General features: G+C 39.2%; 1 protein-coding gene across 3 annotated transcripts in view; it reads right to left on the reverse strand.

Annotated features, from left to right (window-relative positions):
• The window catches only part of LOC134676989 (juvenile hormone esterase-like), a 41,621-nt gene that overhangs the window by 8,161 nt on the left and 18,772 nt on the right, over nt 1-14,688 (reverse strand). The window contains exons 1-5 of one of the 3 annotated variants that reach the window (XM_063535392.1): nt 9,072-9,226; nt 7,393-7,535; nt 7,012-7,154; nt 6,581-6,766; nt 6,222-6,415 (exon numbers count right to left, since the gene is read on the reverse strand). The exons of the other annotated variants lie outside the window; for them this stretch is intronic. Coding sequence (XP_063391462.1) covers nt 6,222-6,415; nt 6,581-6,766; nt 7,012-7,154; nt 7,393-7,535; nt 9,072-9,155 — 750 coding nt within the window. The 5' untranslated portion in view covers nt 9,156-9,226. Of the gene's footprint in view, nt 1-6,221; nt 6,416-6,580; nt 6,767-7,011; nt 7,155-7,392; nt 7,536-9,071; nt 9,227-14,688 lie in introns of those variants that run through there. 3 annotated transcript variants of the gene reach the window in all.

Genomic DNA, 14,688 nt, shown 5'->3' on the forward strand with positions numbered 1-14,688 from the left:
AATGAGACGCTAGATGTTGACCATTTAATTATGGAAATAGACGGGGATCACCTTTGTGTTATAAATGCTCAAAGTCATACAGCAATCGCATATTAAAGACACGTTTCATTTCATGACAAGCGACTGGTACGAAATCCATGTTGAGAATGAACAAATCGTCGACTTTTTCATCGCAGTGCGCGCAGTGAATTTTCTGCGATATATTACAGCGCGATTCTAAAATCGTGTCGCAAAAATTAATATCGTGGTGCGCGCTTGGCCTATAATACCTTAAATGTATACTCCTTCAATTTGAATTTAGAACTCATTATTATTTTTTATTTGATTTTGTTTCTAGTTCTATGCCATATATATAGACTTTAATATTATTTAGAACTGCTAAAAAACAAGATCGGCTTACTTTAAATATTTCGTCAATTTTACCTTTGTTTCTAAAAACTGTGATATTTAACTGTCATATACTATTAATGCCTTCCAAAATTATTTTTTCGTAACAGGACTGAGGGGCTACCGCGAAAACCGAAATTCGCAATTTGCGGGGATCTTTCTCTTTTACTCCAATGAAGGCGTAATTAGAGTGACAGAGAAAAATGCTCGCAATTTGCGAACTTCTATTTTCGCGGTTATAGCCCTGAATCTTGTTGCTCACCGATCCGTTCAAAAATATACGTAAGTACTGAATATAATTAATAGATATTATAATTATACAATTAATACAGAAATGTAATGGTAGGTACTTAATGAAAAGGAATATTGTGTATCAGATACTCTCAATAAAATCTATACATGAGGCCAAAGCTGTTCATAAATATTAAATGACTTTATTATCTCTATACGCCTTACTAACTCTATGTGTCCTATTGTGGAAAAAAAAACACAACGACAGTCAAGAACGGAATTCTTAATTTGAATTTTTCAGATTTTTGAGATGCCTAGTCCATTGGTTGGAAAGCCCGTTCGAAATTGAAACTTATTTGCAATATAATAAGGTCGTATTTTGTAGATCTCTCTCGTACTTATAGTAGGCTATTGAGATAAAATTTAATATCCCACAAAAATAAGCAAGCAGAATTAAACTTTGTGTCAAAGATATAAGTCATAAATTTCAATGCCAAAGTTTTAACTAAGGATGTTTCTCGCCTAATATGAATGACCAGTGTAAGCATCAGTTAGCTAGCCCTAAGCAACCAAAGGTCAAGCTGCAGTTGAAAAACTAATAAAGATAAAGTTAAGCTGATAATTTTCCCGCCGTCTCCATGCTTCTTTAAGTTGGGTATTGACTGGTCAGCTGCCTGTTAGCTATAGTTTTCGCGAAAATCGCCAGGACAGAGGTGAAAATTTTTGTATGAAAACTTGCAACTTTAAATGCATTTTTTGACGAAACTATTGCAGTCTAAAATGAAGTCAAAATCAGTCCATCGACTAAATTTTTTGCAAGCTTTCTAATGGTACCCCACACGATTCTTACAAATGAAAAAAGTTTCAGCCTACCCCTCTCAACCCCCTAAATTTCCCCCTTTAATAAGAAATAAGCAGTTTTGACTTATTTACAATATGAGTGGTGGTAATTGCTATAACTGTTCCAAATTTTAGGTATCTATGTCAAACGGTCTCTGAGAAAAACGTATTTAACTGATTTGCAAGACCGAAGTGATCCCATAAGTGTTCCGTAAACAAAGTTTTGTACGGAACACTAAAAACAGTAAAAAAGGTAAAACACTGATTTAAACTTTCACGATTATTAAACATTATCAAACTGCACAACCCAATGGAATCCAGTCATTAGTAAATGTAAGCGGAAACGAATATCGACAGTCGATAAATCGAATATCGTTAGTGTTGTGTGTCGACAGAGTGACATCCCTAGTGCGCAAAACGTTCAAACTGATAAACAAGACCAAGTGCGGGTAGTTCGAAAAACTCGCGCGGCTAGAAGATGTTGATGTCAACTTGAGCCAGTCTTCTCCGAGACCACGGGGACAACGCCGTCCTCGAAACGTCGGAGGTAAATCTTAAAACTTAAATAAGTACGCGATTAAGTCCCGTTGTGCAGTTTGATAAAGTAAAAAAGGTAATGCATAATGTTAGAATTACCGTTTTATTTATATATTATTTTGTATTTATCTATTTATGTTGTAATCTTTATTGCATAATATATGATAGTAAAAATGGCGGACTTGTTTATAAGTACAAAATAAGATAAATAAAATAAAATACAAATGAATACGATATTTTATAATTATACTATTCCATTGTTTTTCTTTTGTATACTATATACATTGTATACTATACATGGTGTATTTATTATGGTATTTAATAGTATATTAAGTGTAAAAATGAGGCGTTTTTGTTTCTCTCTCTGGGCACTTTTTGCTTTATTATTCTTATTTTGTTTTACAATACAACAATGGAAGTTTTGTGTTTGATTACGAAATAAAAAGAGAGGTTGTTAAACGGGGATAGTTTATTCACGTTTTTTTTACAAAAGGCTATTTATTCAATTAAATCTGATATATATGATATTTCTTGCTAATATTAATACATTAATTATATTATTTACACTATGGAATTGTTTTGTACTACGAAATCATGCTTCTGGGTATGGGTTTCTTGTATTTTACATATGACTACATACATAGTACTAAATAAAACTGTAACTCTGTGCCGTGTATGTTCGTTTTTTTTAGTGTATCTCTTATAATGCTTGTTGCTTCATGCTACCGTCGTTTTTATGTTGGTTCAAAGACAGAGATTTGTGCTAGAAATGTATATTTCAGGAAATGGGGCCTGAGCAGAGAAGGTCGCGTGTACTGACGACGCCACCTTCTGGTGAGCACCAGTCACGCAGCAGGACCAGGCACGCAGAAAGACGAGGAGGTCGTCACTCGCGTAGTCGTAGCTACCATCGGACACGCGACCGAGCCAGTAACTACCGTTCGCGCAGTCGACGTGGCGGCACGCGACGACAGCGCAGCCGGAGCAGTCAGCGGACACGGGAGCGTGCCAGCAGACGCCGGTCCCGCAGCGACGGCTGCGACAGGCGTCGGACACGCAGCCGTAGCAGTCACCGGGGACGCGGTCGTCCAAGCAGGTCTCGCTCGCGCGGCCAGCGGCAGCGTAGCGAGAGACAAGGGGCTCACAGCAGGGCTGCGGCGGTGTCATCCTCGCTACAAGGGGGCCGACGCGAGAGCGGACCTGTACGCGAGTCTCCGAGTACTCTGCCTGTTCCCAGTAATAATGTTACCATTTTACAACTTGTAGAGGCTTTGCGTACCATTGGTGGAAAAGGATCTAATGAAAAATTGTCAAATCAAAATACAGTACCTGAATTTGATCCAGCCTGTAAGGAACAAACAATCGCGATGTGGATACACAAAGTGAACGAGTGCGCAGTTATATATAACTGGGACGATCGTCAAACAGTTCACTTTGCGTTACCAAAACTTAAGGGTCTGGCTCAAAAATGGTACGCTGGCCTCTCGACAGTTATGTTCTCCTGGCAAGAGTGGCAGGAAAAGTTGAAACTAGCATTCCCTAGTGATGATAATTATGGACAGTTACTTACGACAATGCTTGCCAAACGTGCTAGGTTTAACGATTCCTTAGAAGAATATTTCTATGATAAGATAATGTTGTTAAACCGTTGCGGGATTACTGGCAAGAGGGCCGTCGATTGTTTAGTGTTTGGGATAGACGACCGTAGTGTTCGCTTAGGGGCTGAAGCAGCTCGTTTCGATAATCCGGATCAACTATTGCCTTTTTTGAAGAGCGCCAAGAATAGTACGTACGGTGACCGAAAAGCAAAAGTTACTAAATTAGAACTAGGCAATATGAACACGGCTAGTAATGATAGGCCTATAAAGTGCTTTAACTGTCTACAAGACGGACATTATAAATCTCAGTGTCCTAAACCCGTTGTAAAATGCGGTAAGTGCATGCGTTTTGGTCATTTGACTGAAAATTGTCGAACCAATAATAAGGATGCCGAAAACGCTACCAAAACCTCAAAACCAGTTATGCGTGTATTAGAAGTATCTGACACAAAGTCGGCTAAGTACTTTAAGCGAGCCTTGGTTAATAAAATTGTTTGCGAGTGTTTTGTTGATTTTGGTAGCGCAGAAACAATGATCACGGCAACGTTTGCGCGAGAATTATCCTTATTATGGGAAGATGATACCACGTTAGATCCCTTGAAAGGATTCGGTGATGGCATTGTTAGACCGTTAGGTAAATGCACACTAGAAATAGAAGTAGATGCAGCAAAGGCACACGTAGAATGTTTGATTGTCCCGGATAATTTTTTAGAAAAACCTCTACTTGTTGGGCAAACTTTTACCGAACTACCTTATATCGTAGTGTACAAAGATAGTACATGTTTGCAAATAAGTAGCTCAGAACATAGTTTAGATGCTTTAGATTATAGGGTTAACCGGTTACGCGATTATTTTAGTATCTTTGGAGTACCAAAGCGGATAATTTCAGATCGCGGATCGTGTTTCACTAGTAGCAAGTTTCAGGCGTTCATTGATGAGTTGGGGACCAAACATATTCTCAATGCTGTGGCTACACCAAGAGCAAACGGACAGGTTGAGAGATACAATCGTACGTTACTTGATGCACTCACAGCTAAATGCCTAGGTCAGGACGAGCGTAAATGGGATTTAAGTGTGCCTGACGTACAATGGGGTCTAAATAACACATTGAACAAAGGAATAGGTACAACTCCCGCACAAGCTTTATTTGGTACATCTTTGACAGGTAGTTCAGAAGGTAGAATCAAGACCTATTTAGATAATGAACATTTAATTTGTAGTAGTACGGTTGACGAGATAAGGGAAAATATTAACAAGCATATTACAGAATATCAGGAAAAACAAAAACAAGCATATGACAAAAAAGCTAGTACACCGTTAAAATTCAAAATTAGCGATCTAGTAAGTATTAAACGGGAAGTTCCGTCGACTGGTCAAAGTCGAAAACTTGTACCTAAGTATCAAGGACCATATCGTGTCACCGCGGTCCTAGATAACGATCGGTATCAGGTAGAAGATGCGCCCTTAACAAAGAAGTCGAACCGAAAATATTGTGCTGTCGTTTCTGTGGATAAAATGAAGGCGTGGCTCAGTTTTGACAGAGCAAATCTTGATTCCTCCCCTAGTAGTAGTGATGAAGGAGAGACTGTGTCGTGAGTAACTTTCCAGTAGTTTTCTTTAATGTGATGAGATGAATGAATATTGTGCCAATGGTTATGGATATATGCTTTTTATCCTAGGCTGCCAATAAAGAGTATGACAGACTCAAGGTAGAAGCGACTTGGACTGTCATTAGTTGTAAGGTAATTTAGTGGTTTCAAGGTAGTAGCGACTTGTACCACTAATTTCATGGTTGATTGTTTATTGCGGTTTCAAGGTAGAAGCGACTTGTACTGCATTTATAAGTTTTATATAGTTTCAGTAGAGGCAGGCTCAAGGTAGAAGCGACTTGAACTGCGCCACGATTGACGTGGTTTCAAGGTAGTAGCGACTTGTACCACTAATTTCGTGGTTAATTAAGTTGGTGACGGTTTCAAGGTAGACGTGACTTGTACCGCATATCTAAGTTTATATAATAAATTAATTATATAAAAAAAAAATGTATTTCTTAATAGAAGTGATTTTAACCAAGTAAAAGTACTTATATAGATTGTATTGGCCCGTTAGTAATGATTTCGTGATGTATATCAATTTGTCAATTTATCTACTTATCTTGTACACGGGACGCGTACATGTTGCGGATGGCCGAATTGTTAGAATTACCGTTTTATTTATATATCAATTTATGATTAATTTGTTAATGTAATAATGTTCATAATATTTAAATTAGTATCTAAATTGTTTTAAAAAAATCTAATCTCTGCCAACGCATACTGACAGTGGCGCCATAGTTTGAGGCACCGTCCGCTAACGCCGGCCGGCGGGAAGTTAGAGAGAGAGAGTAGACGTTGGCAGAGATAGACGCTACGCTTGTGGGTTACTAAAATTATAACTGGAATATTAAGATCTGATAACATAAATAGTTTTCGTAATTGTTAGTGATTACAGTAAATAAAGTCATTAAAGTTCCTGAGTCTTTTCCTTCTTGAAGCTCGCCGTCTTTACAATAATAATAGCCCCGCGGGTTCAGTACCTGGCTAAACAATTCGATAGAACAGTTAGGATTAGGATAAAAACATGTAAACTTACATCCCAGAATCCTAGAAGTGAATTGCCCATTTCTTGCCAGGACTTGGTCTTCAGACAGTCGACAATGGCTCGCGAAGAGTTGGTAGGACAATTGAGGATCTTTGCTTGCTTTTGCGCCAAATGAAATTGGTGCGAGGGTAGTGGTTCCTTACCCATAGGGGAGGCGGACATGGCAATACCTCGATGGAACAATCCTGCAAAATATCATAGAAATATTAGATGTGTCGTAATGGATCGGTGTCTCTTGGCGATCTCTAACGATTCTATAGTTTGCATTTGGAGTTTAAATAAAATTGAGCAGTGAATTTGGTTGGATAAAATAATTCCCAAAATAAAGCATTGAGGGGTAGTAGGGGTACCTTTAGACATTGGAGAAATCATGTGTAACATTACACTGATTGATCCAGCACTGCATCCAGCAATGGTGACTTTTCCCGGGTCACCGCCGAATGCAGCAATATTTCGTTTCACCCAACGAAGCGCCGAAACTTGGTCCTTGTAGCCGTTGTTGCCGGGTGCTACTTCGTCACCAGTGCTAAGAAAACCTAAAAAGAAGAGTTTGAAACGCTAGTAGGCCACGCACTCACCACCAATCAGTAATTTAAAGTTAACAATGCGCGTAACGGTCTTAACAAAGATACCTACTTCTGATCTTACTTTTATACAGGTGTACCTATATTTTTGCATAGTCTTAGGCCTCAAAATTCAGTAATGCAATCAGTTCTTCTTGACACAAATACTTTATATTTATTGACCAGAAAGAAATTATGAAAATAAATATTGTGATTACCAAGAGAGGCCAATCGGTAGTTGATGGTAACCAAAACGATGTCTCTATCAAGCAGGTAATCAGGCCCAAAGAGGTCGGAGCGTCCCGTCATCGAGTAGAAACCTCCCGGGTGGATGAAAAATATTACTGGCAGCTTACGGCAACTGGAAACAAGTCAAGTCTGTGTATGAAACGAGCATAATATGGGAGCATAAACTGTAACTGTAGGCGTACATAATATGTACATAAGCTGTTTATTGGCGCGAAGCGTAAATGTTAAGTTTATTACGCTTCCAATGGGCTACATTGGACAAGTTGTCAGAACCTGTCATTCTTTTAAAAATATTTTTTATAAAAATGACACGAACCTTTGGGAAGGAAGAAGATAATGTTCCTCATTACCTGTTGTTTTCTGGAGTGTAGACATTGATCATGAGACAGTCCTCGTCGACATAATATTCGCCGGGTTCGACGGGCAATGGGCATGCCGGTCCGTCTGCGCTGGCATCTACCTCTGATGGGTATGTTGTCATGTCGACTGGGGGCTGTGAAAGTAAGTGAGATTAACTTCAGTTAAATAGGCCTGTTGCAAGTAACAAAGAATCATGGAAATAATGGTTTCAAAGAAACATATGTTAATATGATTCTAAAAACCGGGCAAGTGCAAGTCGGAATCGCGCACGAAGGGTTCCGTACCATAATGTAAAAAAAACTAAAAAAAAAGCAAAAAAAAAAACGGTCACCCATCCAAGTACTGACCACTCCCGACGTTGCTTAACTTTGGTCAAAAATCACGTTTGTTGTATGGGAGCCCCATTTAAATCTTTATTTTATTCTGTTTTTAGTATTTGTTGTTATAGCGGCAACAGAAATACATCATCTGTGAAAATTTTAACTGTCTAGCTATCACGGTTCGCGAGATACAGCCTGGTGACAGACGGACGGACGGACGGACGGACGGACGGACAGCGAAGTCTTCGTAATAGGGTCCCGTTTTACCCTTTGGGTACGGAACCCTAAAAAATGGCCCAATCTCAGTATAAACTGAACGATTATTAAGATATCCAATAAAATAAAAGTGCAAAATTCTCCAATCAGCCATTATTACTGAAACGGCAATTAGAAGAGTTCTAAATAGTGACGTCATCAATCCATAACATATTTCTATACGTCCTCACCAAAGAGTTCGAAAGGTGCAAAATACTATAGTACATAGTCCCCATTTTACTGTTTTTAGTTTGTTCATCGTAAAGTCATTGTTGGTGACGCAGTCTTTTTACTACAATAAAGAAATACTAAAAAGTCCACTCGCATTTATTCGCTACAGTATGCATGTGCAAGTACCTGCGAATATAGGATAGGTAGCTAGGTGTATCATGCATGACGTCATTGTAGGAAAACTAGTGAATAATTAAACTATTATTGTTATCGGTTATTTACCTCACCTTTTTTAGGGTTCCGTACCCAAAGGGTAAAATGGGACCCTATACTAAGACTTCGCTGTCCGTCCGTCCGTTCGTCCGTCCGTCCGTCCGTCCGTCTGTCTGTCACCAGGCTGTATCTCACGAACCGTGATAGCTAGACAGTTGAAATTTTCACAGATGATGTATTTCTGTTGCCGCTATAACAACAAATACTAAAAACAGAATAAAATAAAGATTTAAATGGGGCTCCCATACAACAAACGTGATTTTTGACCAAAGTTAAGCAACGTCGGGAGTGGTCAGTACTTGGGTGGGTGACCGTTTTTTTTTTTTGCATTGTGGTACGGAACCCTTCGTGCGCGAGTCCGACTCGCACTTGCCCGTTTTTTTTTATTTCAACTGAATCAATAACGGAGTTCGTTCACCAAGAACAGTAGACGGAGAGCTAGCCCCAGCAAAAGTAAGTAAGTACCTTTTATACAATTTATAGAACAATGAAACCCATCTTACCACAATACCACCTAGGTACCTTTTATTTTATTACTTATCTTGTCATCTAGCAGCTATTCAGCGGTGAAGGTCAGAGTTGCAGGTCAGTAAAGAGATTGTAGATACCTAAATCTTCACAGACTACCGCTATACCACAGGAGAACAAACCTGGAATCGTAGCTCTCCAACTGGCGGTTGCGCGTAGCGGATCCCGCGGTAGGCCTGGAAGCGGCGCCCGAGCCGCGAGACCATCCACGAGCCGCGGACCGCACCCGCCGGCGTTACGGTCACGGGGCCGCGGGCCGGGGGCTTGGTCGGTCGGCCGGGCTTTGAAGAGGCTAGAACATATTAGTAGAGATGTCACGAATATTCGGCAACTATTCGGTATTCGGCCTATTCGGCGAATTTACCGAATATTCGGTATTCGGCCGAATGTTGCTTACTATTCGGCCGAATACCGAATATCTGTTGCAACTACCTAAAAAGAAAAATTACACAAAAAAAATAACCAAAAACTATATAACTTATTTAATATTTAAAATGTATTCTAGGAAAGTAGTTAAATACGAAGACACGTTTTTGTGCATTTGTTGACTCCAAATTATTTTATTTTTATCATGGGCCTGATTTGATTCACTCTAATTACATTAATTGATTCTGTTCAATATAAAAACATAATCTTAACAAACGTTGTGATTTGTTGGCGGACAGTTTTCATAATAATTGTGACTCAAAATGTTCGCATGTCATGCCGAATATTCGGTCACCGAATATTCGGTATTCGGCCGAGAGGGGAGACGTATATTCGGTATTCGGTATTCAGCCAAATTCACTATTCGGGGCATCTCTACATATTTTAGTATGCACAACATTGAACAAGGGAATGGAAATGTACCATGTACTACTATACCTACAAAAATATTTACCTTTCAGTTTTCTTTGTAATTGAATCCATTATCATTATTATCAATTAATACAATTGGATCCAATATCAATATCATAATAAATTCCGTGAATATAGCCAACTTTGCCACCAGGGGAAACTTTGTAGCTAGTTTGACAGTGCACAACGTTGTATGGGGACCTTGCACTTTGAGACTATGCGCTGAAACTTGGCACAGTTGATTGTTAGCTGGTCTTGAGCAGATACAAACCGGTAGACATCGAGAGCCATGTCTCGTTTAGTGGGGGGGAGGGGGGAAGTTCGATGCCGCCGCGCTTCACTTCGAGCAACATTTCTCTAAAACTATACCTATTAGGGCATGTGATATACCATTTTCGTATAAATTAAGGATGAGAAATCTAGTTTTGGAACTAAAACAATGCACTTTCTAACAAAAAAAAGCGCAAAGTAGAAAAGACTAAAAAACGTATTTGTGATTTTTTCATAATTAGATACCATGTTTTTTTTTTAAAGTGTAGCAGGAGTCTGAAAACAGTACCACTTATTTTATAAGAAATCTGAAACAGATTATTTACGTAAAAGGTTATTTTTTGCTGTGGGCTACCGTTTACGAGTTATTTACGAAAAACTAAAAAAATAAACGATTGTAGAACAAATTATAAGTAACTTTCCCACATTCATAGTATTTTGTATTGTGATCACTCTGACCCACGCTTATTATTATTTTTTATCTCCCATTTATCAACAGTTTTGTATAATAAACTATATATTTTCTTAAACGTAATAAGTGTAGCTTTACAACTGTATTTTTTGTTTTCGGATTCCTGCTACACTTTAAAAAAAACATGGTAATTATGAAAAAAATCACAAATACGTTTTTTAGTCTTTTCTACTTTACGCTTTTTTTTGTTAGAAAGTGCATTGTTTTAGTTCCAAAACTAGATTTCTCATCCTTAATTTATCCGAAAATGATATATCACATGCCCTAATAGGTATAGTTTTAGAGAAATGTTGCTCCAAGTGAAGCGCGGCGGCGTCGAACTTCCCCTCCCCCCCCCCCCACTAAATGAGACGTGGCTCTCGACGGCTCCCGGTCTGTATCTGCTCAAGACCAGCTAACAATCAACTGTGCCAAGTTTCAGCGCATAGTCTCAAAGTGCAAGGTGTCGTGCAGTAACAAACTAGCTATTGCCTAAAACGACAATTTTAAGCAAATTCGTTAATGTAGAAAAATTTAAAATACTTATGGCCACCCTGCTATTTTTAGCAGAAAATAGGTTAAATTTGTGACAAAACTATACACCAAACATGTGCACAACTTGACTTGGGAATTTTCAGCGAGTTGTCAAATATAGGGTATATTTCGGTTTCGGTAAATTAGGGTATATAGGCAGATCATGAAACGCCGGCATTTCATGATCTTCCGAGCGAACACCAGCCATATCGTGCAAACCTCAAGCGGTGATATTCCTAGGCAGATCATGAAGCGCCGGCATTTCATGATATGCCTAGGGAACACCAGCCATATCGTGTAAACCTCAAGGGGTGATATTCCTAGGCAGATCATGAAACGCCGGCATTTCATGATATGCCTAGCGAACACCAGCCATATCGTGCAAACCTCACGGGGTAGATTTTCCTAGGCAGATCATGAAACGCCGGCATTTCATGATCTGCCTAGCGAACACCAGCCATATCGTGCAAGCCTCAAGTGGTGATATTCCTAGGCAGATCATGAAACGCCGGCATTTCATGATATGCCGAGCGAACACCAGCCATATCGTGCAAACCTCACGGGGTGATTTTCCTAGGCAAATCATGAAACGCCGGCATTTCATGATCTGCCTAGCGAACACCAGCCATATCGTGCCAACCTCAAGGGGTGTTCCGTTCTTAACGTTTAGTTTTTAAGTAATTAATCAAATTTCTGCGCGCTTCTACCGTTTATCGATGCAAAGCCAAAACGCACTTCACAACGATACAATATTGACATTTTAGCCAATAGGATCGTCCAAAACTCTCGGGCGGCACGCTCAGGACGAGTCTCAGCAGTGCCTCTGTTGGCGAGAAAGAGAACTAGCGAGACGCCGCGGCATGCGGATCGACCGCTATCGATTTAAATCACATTATATGTATTAAGCCTTCAAAACTAAGTGTTTTAGTGATATATCGTGCGTGACAAAAGGCCTAAGACTGTTTAACGTGCCGCCGGCCGGCGTGTAAAAGAGGAGAAGGTGCTAAACGTAAAAAAAGAACTAGTGGCATCGAGAGGATTCCGCCATTGCTGCAGTATCAGGTCAGCCCAGTGCGTGATATCCTTTGGTTATTTTATCGTGTTGTACCGTTTATTACCGGCGAGTATAGATATTTATGCTCGATCCTGAATGTTGTGAATTAGCATTGCATCTCAGCATTGCATCCAAAACCGCGTCGTTTTGCAACAAGGAGTGATATTCCTAGGCAGATCATGAAACGCCGGCATTTCATGATATGCCTAGCGAACACCAGCCATATCGTGCAAACCTGACAGGGTGATATTCCTAGGCAGATCATGAAACGCCGGCATTTCATGATATGCCTAGCGAACACCAGCCATATCGTGCAAACCTCTCAGGATGATATTCCTAGGCAGATCATGAAATGCCGGCATTTCATGATATGCCTAGCGAACACCAGCCATATCGTGCAAACCTCACAGAATGATATTCCTAGGCAGATCATGAAACGCCGTCATTTCATGATATGCCTAGCGAACACCAGCCATATCGTGCAATCCTCACGAGGTTATTTTACGATGCGCCCGGTATGAAGCTAGGAATATCAACGAATGCCAATGCTCTGATCGATCTGCCGCCTCTTTTATAAGGCAGATCGTGATATGCCTGGGCAAATCTTAGTCAGATCATGAAATGGCGGCGTTTCATGATATGCCTAGGAATATCTCGATATGCCCGATTTTACGATCTGCCGCCGACATATAGATTATGTCCATTGAGGTTTAATCTAAAAAGGCCTAAAGACACAAAAGTTTTGGCGGTGGGCAATGTTATCCGGTAATTTACAGACCTATGGATGCTAACATTGCCCACCACCAAATACGGCTTAGGGTTGTCAGTTTTGACAAATTTACCCAACTTCGCAAGAAAAAGAAGGTTATGTTTGTACACTAAAGTAAGTTTATAAATATATAGGTAAGACTGTATTTGATTGGTCTTATTATCCTTTATTTAGATGTTTTATCCCTTTTACGCATGAAAAATACAGCAAAACTCATATTTTAGGCCATTAAACTATTGTAACAGGTTTTCTCTAAAGTGACAACCCTAGCCTTTGTAAAATGCTTAGGTGAGCCTTGTATGGAAACGGGCAAAAACGGGTAGGCAACATTGCCCACCCGATTTATTCAAAAGTTTACACACTTATCGATAAATTATTAACAGGGAATGGTAGGATTTCCCAAAAACTTTTTGTGATTCTTAGACATCATCATCATAAGAGCTGTATTTCAGCACCAAATTAACGTGGGCAATGTTGGCCACGACCCCGGATATCTTTGCCCGCCCTCTAAAACGCCAAAAAACTGGGTAAAAACAGGATTTAAAAATTTTTTCTTCAAAACTGACGCGGTTGATTACAATGGATGTGCTGAGTAAAAAAAAGTCATACGATGTCATATTTTTTTTTTTTGAGAAATACGTGTTTTTTCGAAAAAAGCGGGCAAAGTTGGCTATATTGACGGTTATAATAAAGTCTTCCCATTAAATATTGAAAACACTTTTAAATAGGTACTCAATGAAAACAATGATTTATTGTTTAACCGCTAGACTAAGTAGGTACTTATAACTAATTAGTGAGTATACAAAGTTATACTTACCTAAACTGTTAAGTACTTACGTATCTACACATGAACTACGCATTTGAATTTAGTTATTATACGAGTATTGTACTAGTATTTTTTTGTGTGAGTAGGTTTGGTTATTAATGCATAAAGAACAACAATGTAAGATTGCATACGTAATGCCATATGGTATAGTTTAACAGTTAAACAATGATTTTAAAATATACAATATCAACATTGTGAGATCCCATGGAGATAATATTTAAAACAAAAATAAACGCCTGGGTATTTTTTCTAAAAATGTCCTCCGCTTTCGAAATTAATTAAAGATTAAGTTAATAAAAATATACCATCACAATTATATTAAAATACGGATCATTGTACACTTTATTAACTAAAATCGGCTCATTGCAGTAGAGTAGGTATAACACACGACATCGATATTAACATACCCAAGTATTTACATAGAGCTATAATGAAGACCCTTCCCATAATCGGGTAAAACCCCATTTTACAAAGCACTCAAAACAGTTTAAATTTCGGACATTGAGGAAGCTGAATGGTGTTGTGAGTACCTATACCTAAAAGCCTGCCGCCCATATCGAAAAAGAAAAAAATCGTTATATCTGCCTTTCTATCGCTCTTCGCATATTCGAGTGACAGACACATAAGTATTAATGAATTTTCTTTTTTTCAATGTTTGCAGTTGGCCCTCTGGTGATCAGCTTGTTAAAATGTATTCAATAAAAATAATAACCTGCATCTTCGTGTTGTGCCAGCGCACACGCCACGGCTGCGCAAAGCATCAGCAGTTTATTGATCATCTCGGTCACTTGATTATTATATTGCTGTTATTTACTAATATTACTATAATTGGGCCAATATTGGCGATGTGGTGTGCGCGGCTGCGTTGAGCCCACTGCATGGTCGCGCAGTCTGCCCGCGCTCTATATAAAAAAAATCGGGCAAGTGCGAGTCGGACTCTCGCACGAAGGCTTCCGTACCATAACGCAAAAAAGGCAAAAAAAAACGGTCACCCATCC

Source organism: Cydia fagiglandana, chromosome 2 (genome assembly GCF_963556715.1).
Source record: "Cydia fagiglandana chromosome 2, ilCydFagi1.1, whole genome shotgun sequence".
Classification (NCBI taxonomy): Eukaryota; Metazoa; Arthropoda; class Insecta; order Lepidoptera; family Tortricidae; genus Cydia; species Cydia fagiglandana.